Genomic DNA, 10,723 nt, shown 5'->3' with positions numbered 1-10,723 from the left:
AACAAAAAAAAAAAAGCCGATGTGATGACCTCATCTGCAGAGCATCCTAGAGACAGACAAGAAAGCCTACAGTTTGAAATTCTATAAAACTAAAGTTTATTCACAGTCTTTTCTCAGCATCAAGTGTAGTTTGCAGAAAGCAGACTGAGTATTTTTAATTGACATTCTGAACCCAAGGAATAATTAGAAATTAGAAATGCACCTTTTCTTATATGGAAGAAAGAACACAGAGGAATGGTTTCTAACCAAAGTACTTGAAGCCTAGTCAAGAATCTAAATAGAGCAGTAAGAACTCAGTACTCTGTCTTCAGAGAAAGTATTTTAAAATGCACCTTAGAGATGTTTGATCAGAGACTCAGAAGCAGTACATTTTCTTGATTCATTAGCTTGCCACAGCCCTATGACAAGTTAGCATCTCCTTGTTCCTCAGTATCTAAGTTTACTCCACATACAGAAAACAGGTTGAGATTGCTAGCTGTTGAATTTCAGAAAACGTCTAGAAAAGTCCAGCCTCTTCGCTACATTCACTGAACACTGTAGGAGTAAAGAGATTACAACAGGGTCAGACTTCCTTAACCACCTCTCGAAGAAGCTCCCCAGTTTGGGCATTCCTCTGGTTGATAATTCCCTACTCTAGTGCAGAATCTCAGATCACTAAAGAAGTGGCCCTGTCCGTGGTGCTTGGTCACAATACCATGCCACCAGGGAGACTGCTGTGCGCGACAGCTCTGGAGCACCTGCTTACAAAACACCAAGACCAAAAGGGCTAGAAAACAAACTGAAAACAAAATAGACCGCAATTCAACAAAAGACAACAAAAAGTTGAAACAAAGGACTCGCACTGTTGCCAGCAAAGACGTATTAAGGTAACAGGGCTTTCACCTGAGGCTTCAAAGTCATCTTCAGAACTGAGTCCTGTTGAAAAGGTTAAGTAGGCTTTTGTTCCAGGTGGAAAGCGTACAGCAACTGAGTTAAAGCAGGTCTCTTCCAAAGCAATGTTTAATACTTAATATCATTCTTTGATGCAAAGGCTGCTACATAGGACCTCCAGTAACAAAGTGTCTTTTTCCTACATAAGGGCTATCCATCACTGCCCAGTGATAGACCATTGCATACCTATAAAGGTTGTTAACCAGGGAAGTTACCCTGTTCTAGCAGCCCTGCTTCAGACTGAATGGCTTCCGAAAGAAGCAACGAGCAAACACCTTGCTTACCCAGGTTACGCAAAGCCATGATGCTATCTGCAGATTTGCCCTACTGCATAAAGGGAGCACATTCACAGCCAGCGGCTTTATGTCCCCTCCTACAATGGGGTATTTCTGATCGTTCCCTTTTAGGCCTGAACATTAATACACCTTATCTGCCATGCAGATTATTACTACCCTTAAGCAATTTGAAAAGCAAAGTACACATAGCAATGCCATACACCAGCAATGGTTTGGTCCTATCACAAAGCTTGCCAGTTTCTCTGAACTACACAAACAATGAACTGAAAAACATGTCCTACTCCAAATCAAAAATCATGGGAAAGTCCAAAAAGTGTGCTGGAAGAACTAACTCCTACTGGAACAGGAAGCAAATTATACCTGTCTAGCTGCATCTTACCTCGTTACAGCCATGGCATGTACGCCACATTCTGTTGTTGAGTCCTCCACAGGGCACAGCAGAATAGAAGACTGTCTCTTTCAGGAGGGGTTCTGCCTCTTAAAGCAACTTTAACTTTGGGATTAAACACCAGTGGCTTCTCAGATGTGAACTAATGTGAGAAGTGAGTAACTATTTTCAGAAAGTCTGACCCACACCTTCCCAGAGTGTCTTTTATATCCAAAGATGTAGAACTGGCTAATACAAGAGTTTATAGGTGTCTTGCTTTGCTGTGTAAAGTCCCTACATTATAGGCTGACAGCAGAAGCCATTGAAACTGCTAGGCAAATGTAACCTGAAATCCTACCCATACTGAGCATCGTAACACTTAATCTTTTTATGGCAAGATGAACTGCTGATGACCTAAATGTCTTGAAGAGCTACAAAGGCAACAAGCAGGTGAGCATTATTTGAAGAGACCAGAAATCTCTTGCAGCCAACTTTTCACTCGCATCCTTTGCGGTGGGTTATTTTCATATCGTGAGAAAGTATAACAACTTAAATCACATACTGAAGAGTCTGGATGCTGTTCCAAAAATGCCTCTATAGACTATCTTGTCCATCCAGACTGTTTGCACCATTATGTGGGAGAACTCAGAGACTGGAAATGAGAAAATATTTGCTCTCCAAGTTTGACAGCTGTGATAAAAAAGGCACTTAAAGCAGAGGAGGCAGCTTACGGCACACATCTTAACTGTAGTTCCTCCAGCTGAGCAAGGGAATAATACTGCCAGATTATGACGGCTGTTCTCACCCATAGGATGGGGTACAAACAACTTGTTTCTCAGAGAGGGGGGAAAAAAAAAAACCCAAACAACTTTTATTCGGAAAATAATTTCATCTTAGGTTCCAAAAAGGACATGCCTACATACTAGACCACAAACTAAAGCTAATCTTGTATTAGTGATAAAACCTAGCCTAACAGCACATTGCATTGTTTTGAAAATTAGGGCATTAGGAAGAAAACACATGGAGGCATCATAGTACTTTCATTAGACACTATGAGCTGGGCAAGCATCCATGGAAAAATATAAAATGATTTAGCTGGATTTTCCACCCAGTCAATCAGTCCTGAAGCCAATGGAATCATTGTATAATTAAGCAGATTTCTCTAAAGAGCTCATAACAGTTCACACTGCTTTAATAACCCGCCTATGTGTCAGAGAAGCTGAAGAAAAGCGAAAGTTTCAGGACTGAAGGAAAATTTAAGGAACACATTCTGAGTATCAAGCAGTTTAGGAAATATGAAAATTGATGGCAATATTTAACATTACAGTGGCGACAAAGTTAGTCACTAGTATTTTACAGCATCAAAGTATTGTATCTCATTAGTAAGCAGCTTGACCATATTTTCATCTCAGTTTTAAAGTAAAAAAGCATATGAGCATGTGGTATGCATATGAATTACTGCAACATATTACAGTCATTAATATACTATAAAAGATACTAGTTAATTGTTTAATTTAGAAGTGCCTTTTTAAACTAAATACATGATGTATAGAATCCTGTGTTTAGCAAGAAAAAAGCTGAAGAAATATTGCCTGAGAAACTGCAGAAGACTAATATGCTTATACATTTTATTGTTTCTATAGATCTTTAATAACACATATACCCTCAAAAGTGGAAGTTTACTACTGTATAAGAAATTTAAGTTATTGCAGTTATATGTATAACGCTGTATTAAACATTATAACAGCAGGATAATCATTCAGTTATTGGAAGAGTAGACTACAAGCACAAAAATCAAACTGATAATTAAGGACAACAATGACATCTAGTGGACACTCAGAAAACAGACCCATAGCTTAACACAAGGAAAAGATCCAGCTGCTGTTACTGTTATACAACGTGCAACGCCCAAATTGCTACAATGCAATTAAGAAGATTAAAAGACAGAATTTGCAGCTGATGAAAGTCAAAGTAACGTGATGATTCACTTCTTTCAAAAGACTATTTAAATTAAAAAAAAAAAAAAAAGGAGTCAAGACCCTTCCATTTAAGATTTAGGATAAAAGTATAGGTCAAAACTTGAGAGAACATCACAAATCATTGAAAGGATGTAGATAGATACATAGTGCCAACATAGAGGCATACACGTTTACTACACTTTCTGTTCCCACTGCATCTACAACCTTCTACTTAAAAGTTGCTCTTGTTGGGACTTCAAACACTGAAAAACAAAGTGAAAACAATAAAAATCCCAAAAGCAAAAATTCAAACCACTATTTAGCATCTCCCTTTTCTCGTCATTCCGATCCTTCTGTTATTGTAATACCTGCTATATAAGGGAGGTAAGTTAAACCTTCCCAATATATCAGCCAGTAGCTGCTGAGCTCCAAAGAGGAATCTGAAACATGAGGCTACTGTAACTCAAACTTAGCAAAGATACCTGCTCATGAGTTACCTGAGTAGTTTACAAAGTGGACTTCTACAAAGATCATGGATTATTTTAAATCTGCTTTCACTATTTACCAAAACTCAGCAGTTAAAGCAACTCAAACCTAATCTCAGTTGTTTCAAAGAAACTTTTTGTGGCTAGAAGTGTCACCACGAAAGAAATACTGGGTTTGACTATTACACTTTTGTAAATAAAAACAATAACAAAACACTACAAATTTATGTCCCATTCAAAATCTTAGGCATCAAATGTCATATCTACAGAAATGGAAATTGGATTTTGTATCATATCATTAAAAACAAAAATACTGCCTCCCTTCCAAAAGTTCTACATCTCAGTGAGTGTCCAGTATAAAAAAAGTATTGTAAAAGATTAGAAACTATACTCAAAAGTAAAACATCATTTATGAACACATCTGATTGTAATTTACATTAGGCTTCCAATTTAAAATGGTATCTTGCTTCCTTTGTATATGATTTTGGAAAAGTTAGTGTTGCAATTCCCCTAGCTATCACCATCAGTAGTGGCTAGAGTCAGCTATTAGCAAACATGTAACAGATTCTCGCTTATATGAAGATTCTCTAACCAGTACAATACAAAGAAACCTTCGCATAACCGATGATCAGGCCTTGTGTCCCAATTTCTTTTGCCAGAGTCTCAAAGTGAGCTTTGAAATCAGATGCTACCAGTTAGTAAGAGTACATGCAGCCTCCCAAAAATGAAACCCAGACTCCAAACATATTTGTGCACCATACACAGCAATTTGTCCCCCCCCCCCCCCAGCCATAACTAAAACCTGTAGTTTTAAATTCTGATTCCTAGTGAAACTCAATAGCTGAGCAACCCATTCATGAAAGAAGAAAAAAAAAAAGGCATGAATTCAAGTTAAGACTAAAAATGCAAGTATTTAAAAGCTAAGTGTCCCTTTTGATGTATGCAATGCATAGGGTTTGCAGATATTTTAAGTGAGATCAAAGTTTAACCAATTCTAAAACAGTCCTGTTCTGGAAAACCCCACTCTCTATTCCATTACAGGATCTATATATCAAGTCTGTTATAACCATGTTGGTAATGGAGCCCGATAAAAACAGAAACCAGCCTAGTAAATTTACAAGATAAAAACTAAAAGCAAACATTTAAATAAACCCAGCCATTTTCCCCCTCCATGCACAATGCCATATTTTAACTCCAAAAACAATTTTACTACATCAGATGTCCTAATGAGAGAGGACTATTTTAAGACAGAAAGCAAAGCATCATTGACCTACCCGGATTTCCTGGAGATTATGAAAGTTATTTCCTACTCTGACAGAGATTTTGCTCGGTGTATAACTTTCATCAGATTTGTAGTCTGCATAAATACATAATGTCTTCACTGTTGTTTTTCTTCTGCAAGAAGCAACAAAAGCTATGTAAGCATCGTAAAGAAAAAAATTCAGGATGAGTTTGTTGCTAGTTTGTAATAACTAAGGATTTAAATGTTCTAAAACTTAATACAAGTGTGTCTACTGATTTAGAAGAACCCTGCTGTTAAAGCAACTATGTGTTTTTCCACATTAAGTTGAGCACACAGAGTCGATTTTCACTGTTCTCCTTTGTCTGCCTTCAGAAGCGTCGGTATAACAAGAAATACAACAAAAGGCCAAGATGCCAAATAAGCACTTGTATGTGATGAAGCATATGCTTAGCTTATCAAATACAGGCTCTATTACTATACCAAAGAGTTCTCCGGAAAGCAAATAAAAAGAAGTGACAAACATCTTAACCTCACCTTAAGAGTTTGGTTAAATAAAAAGGACTGAAAGCATCCTACACAGAATAGAATAGGAAAAGGTTTCTCAAACAATCAGTTGTTAAGTCATACAAGGACCACTTTAGAAACAATCATCTACCCTTCAAATTACACTCAAAGACAGAAAGTCAGGACAAAAATGTTACCTTAGGTAGGTAAATGTGAAACTGTTACAAAGACATACTATTAAACATTCCTTTGTTGCTTATTCAGACATTTAGTAACCATAACACTTGAAAGTTTCATTTTTATAAATGCTATCTAATTGGCTTCTTACCAGTTGGGTAACAGGATTAACCCAGGAGTCCTTGCACTTCCAAAATTCCTATCTTGGTGAACAGTAATCAATACAAAGTTATACAAAACACCCTAATCCATATAGAGTAATTTTTAATACCTAAATTGGATGTTCACCAAATGAGGCTGTGATCCATCTGACTGCCAGTAAGTTTCAAGATTATCATCCCGTAACTGATCCACTCCAAATCCTAAGAAAAAGAAAACGTGATAGTCTTGAATATCCCATTTCCATGATGCAGACATCACAGACATAACTTTTCTTCAGCTGTTACAAACTAAAGTATGTATCCTAAGTCATAACACATAAGGAAATCTAGATATCCAAGTTGTGCCTATGCTTTTGTGACACAAAACTGAAACGTGAATCTGTCAATCAAAGCTCAATACTCGAGTGTTTTTGCATTCATATCTCCTATTGAAGTCTGTGGCGTTTGAAACCATTCAACACGTCTTGGAATTTCAAATGGTTAAGTAGTAATTCATACTAATTGCAAGAACAATACTTAACGGTTAGGCTTTTACACCTATTCTATAATCTAACTGCTTAACTAAAGGAAAATCATTAGCAGAGACCATTCATTTATTATAAAATTTTAGCCAAATATAACATTTTCTTTTCAAGTAGTCTCCTGAGGTATTTTTACTTTTTCAAGTTAGTAGCTAGAACAAGCAATAGATATCAAAAACAGTATTCCTGAAAGTTAATGCTGTCACATCTAAAGAAACAACTCCAAATTGTTATTCTTCCGTTCCCTCATTATCTGTCCTTTTACTAATCACATCCTTTTATTGATTGCCCACACTAGCTGCGGTTTTAATTCAGCAGTTGAAGTTTAATCTGCAATAAAAAATTATCTTCACTCTGAAGCGACTAAACCGTATGGTATTTTTTTCCAAGTAAGATACCAAGATATCAGACCAAAGATATTCAGCCTGAGCACAATATTGTGACATAAAGGTATCGTTGACTCTGGGCTGCAGCAAGATACCAGATCAATTCCCAACAGATATTTCCGAAATAGCAACTCAACCACCTCAAATGAAAAGAATACAGATTTTCAGATATTTTGAGCAGGTATAAGCTATCATTAACTGCACCTCGGGACCATTTATGATAGTTCCATTTTACTTGCAGGATTTTAGGGAGCTACGCTATCATGGCCGAGTCCACACAAAGTTTGGACAAAACATTTAGGTTGCCCAGCTGCATGTTTTTTCTAAGTTAAAAAAAAAAATCAAAGATATCCAGGCAAAATGCCAAAGCATAGAAACAATTACACAGTGCTGAGTGTGTTTCTGCTCACATGGTTTAGTTTGTTCACTGGTGCAAGTAAAAAAAACAATTTAGTACAAAATCAGTAAAAGATCTGTTTTGTTAATATGAGGTATCTCCTCATTGTAGGATTTCTGATATAGTTATAACTTTCATATTGCATCAGACTAGGCCAAAATTATTTCTAGTGGCTACCCACACAGCTTACACTACAGCAGTTTTACTGCTACAGTCTGTATGTATGTCTTATCGAAACATAAAACATTATATATTCTAAGAAGAAAAATGTACATTCAGCTTTTTACATGATTTCTTGTGATTTTACCTGGCTTACAGGATGAAAGAGACCAAACTGCTTGTGAGCCTATTTCTCTAACAGTACCAGTCCTCTCTAACTGCTTTGGATCAGCACCAGGTGGTGTCTTGTTTGGGGTAGTCATTTCTGGTAAAAGAAAACAAATTAGTTAGTTGATACATTTTTAGCTTGATGGGAAAATTAAAGGGTTGTGTTTGTTCATATAGATGCTTTAATTCTTTGGCCTCACACTTACGTAATAGTCTACAGAATACGTGGTTTATACGTATAGACATATGTATACATTTTTGCATGTCCGTAGAATCTTTTATTTAGATATATAATAAAATAATATATATAAATAAAGTAAAAAATAAAATATATCTTTAAATAAGAGGTTCCACATACATGTAAACATCGTGTCCTTAAAAAGTCAATACACACTTGGAACATTCATAGACATATTTTGCTTGTATCATTCTAATTCACACATACAGAGTTAGTCAGGGTTTCAGGATTTGTTTTTTTACGGTTTTGTTTGTTTTTAAGAAATTAAAACAGACCCTGTTGATTTAAAGGCTAGCAATACAACTTTATTTTCCCCCCACATACACTTAAGAGTTTTCTTAATCTGCAAGTTCAGAAGCCTATTCAGAAGCTAGAGCAAGCCTGTCCTCCTGGAGATACTTCTCCTTAAAAATAGGAAATGAGTTTAAACAAATTGCATAGTCCCTCATTTGGTAGGGATTGGTTATTGCCACATTTATCCATGGTCCATTTCCTTAACTTCACAACTTCATCTGGAATCATTAACCTGTGACTTGCGCTGCTCAAGTAATAACACTCAGTCTCAACACCTAGACTACTGTCATACATACTACAACATAATCATGTTGGTTTTCATTTAGTATAGAGCACCTTATGCCTTCCTAGAAAGCAGCTTAACAGACTTTTTAAAAAAACCCAAAGATTGCAAAGAAACCTAAGTTCCATGCAAGGAACTACATTAAAGCCTAAAAATGAAACGTAAAGCACTCAAGAGTCAGGGAATTAGAGTGACTTCTAATCCTTTGCTTACATCCATGACAATATACTATGCTCTGCTAAATTTTAGAAGTCTTCCAGTACCTCTCCTAGATAGCAAATGAGGTACTGAACCAAGCTGGTATCCACAGGATCCAGACCTTACCCACTACAGAAGCATTACAAGGCAGAGACAAGATTTTCTGTGTAAGAATAACTCTGCAGCTAACAACTGTCAGACACAGGAAATCTGAATTCTGTAGTGTAAATCGCTGTCCGCACCAAACATTTTCTATTGGTCCTTGCCTAAATTTTTTTTTTATTTATTTTGCAAACACAGGCTTGAGACAGACTTCCAGGTTTTTTTGCTACTTTGTCATATACAAGACTGCAGTCCTGACTACCATAAAAATAGAAATAATTACATGTGTAGTAAAATCTAAGTACTGACAACAGCAAGCGTCACAAAAGGCCACAAACAGAAAGCCTTGCTCAAGCACCATCCTCTCAGAAAAGCGGGTTGAACACTACACAGCTAATCCTACAGATATCACATATATATTAATGTAATTCACAGATATACTAATCCTAACGCCATCCGATTTAAAAAAAACTCATGCACCAAGATGTTTTAAAGTCCTTGCCCATGCAGAAAAATTTTGCTCAAAAAAATATCAAACCATTAAAAAAAAAACAACCCAGGGAATCCATTTAGCCATTCCTATAACTAGACACTAGCACATAAATCTTCCCTCGTCATGTATTTAAATATTGCATTATCTGTTTTAAAACTTTTATCAGGTATTTACAATAGGCTCTTTAAAACATAGCTGTTCTCTACTGAATTGGCTATACCATAAACCTGTTAATAAGTAGAACAGATTATAGACTAGAATAGAAAATAAGTAACTTACTCTAGTTGCTACTTAATACAACTTTAAATTTACTGATAGCAACTTCAATAAAACAGAATGGCACAAGTATTCTAATCTTCTAAGTATTTAAAACAGCCTTGGAAAAAATTACAAAACACTTAGTTCACAGCTACTGGAAAACAAAAATTTTTCACAGAATCACAGAATGGTTTGGGTTGGAAGGCACCTTTAAAGATCACCTAGTCCAACCCCCATCTAACACCAAAATTCAAATTCTGTTTATTAAGCACTGGGGAGACTATTTTCCTGGACTCATGAATTTTAAAGCTCAAATCACCTACCCGTTCAAACTCTGCACTATTTTGTTGCTTTTGTGACAATAAACCAACTAAGAGAGCTTGAGTTGCATTCATTTTAATTCTCAGATTTATAGAAACCAGTAATGTTGTTCTCCCCACCTCTAAAAATATACATAGAAAATTCAACTTCACAAAGTAAAGCTAAATTATTCATTTGATACAAAACATCTCTTGAATATCATCACCAGCAAGTCTTCACACTCCTTTATTATTTTGACTTCAAGAGAAAAATAACAAAAAACTCCAAATCTGATAGTCACATCTTCATTCCTAGAAATAGCTATTGTGAGATTGATGAAAAACCCAATTGTAAAACATAAGGAGTATGCAAACATCCCATCAAAACCCACCAAAATAAGGTAAATCACAGACATTACCTTGCACACTCAGATTATCTCAGAGAGTTGATTACACGTGCTTTTTAGAAAAATTACTAGAATTTTAAAGTAAGCAGAATCCCTTAAGACAATGATGTTAAGATTTCTTACAAGCTTCAGCACACACAGGGAAGTCCTAAATAACTTAACAGTGCCAAGATTTGTATTGCACTGGTTCACAAAAGTTTGAGGCATATTTTTGGGGGTCTGAAATATACAGCAAGAAACGCCATCCAAGTTTCCCACTGTCTTAAACTGAGCTTGTTTCCTCCTATTTAACAGGCAAAGCTACTCCAGATCCAGATTTCAACTCCAAACCACTGCTGGCAAATAATTAAGCCACAAATTGTGCATTAGTGATGTGAGAGACTGAAAATCTTTAATGTT

The 10,723-nt window shown here is 36.1% G+C and overlaps 1 protein-coding gene across 3 annotated transcripts in view; it reads right to left on the bottom strand.

Annotated features, from left to right (window-relative positions):
• ANAPC10 (anaphase promoting complex subunit 10) overlaps window positions 1-7,847 on the bottom strand; it is a 34,163-nt gene extending 26,316 nt beyond the window's left edge. For all 3 annotated transcript variants that reach the window (XR_657631.1, XM_009280261.1, XM_009280262.2), the window contains exons 1-3: window positions 7,733-7,847; window positions 6,232-6,322; window positions 5,311-5,431 (exon numbers count right to left, since the gene is read on the bottom strand). Coding sequence is in view for 2 of the 3 variants with exons in the window: in XM_009280261.1 (XP_009278536.1) it covers window positions 5,311-5,431; window positions 6,232-6,322; window positions 7,733-7,847 (327 nt within the window). In the remaining variant the exon portion in view is untranslated. The remainder of the gene's footprint in view (window positions 1-5,310; window positions 5,432-6,231; window positions 6,323-7,732) is intronic.
• Window positions 7,848-10,723: the final 2,876 nt, after the last annotated feature.

This window comes from Aptenodytes forsteri, unplaced genomic scaffold (assembly GCF_000699145.1).
Source record: "Aptenodytes forsteri isolate BGI_AS27 unplaced genomic scaffold, ASM69914v1 Scaffold227, whole genome shotgun sequence".
Lineage (NCBI taxonomy): Eukaryota > Metazoa > Chordata > Aves > Sphenisciformes > Spheniscidae > Aptenodytes > Aptenodytes forsteri.
This window is presented reverse-complemented; position numbering and strand designations above follow the sequence as displayed.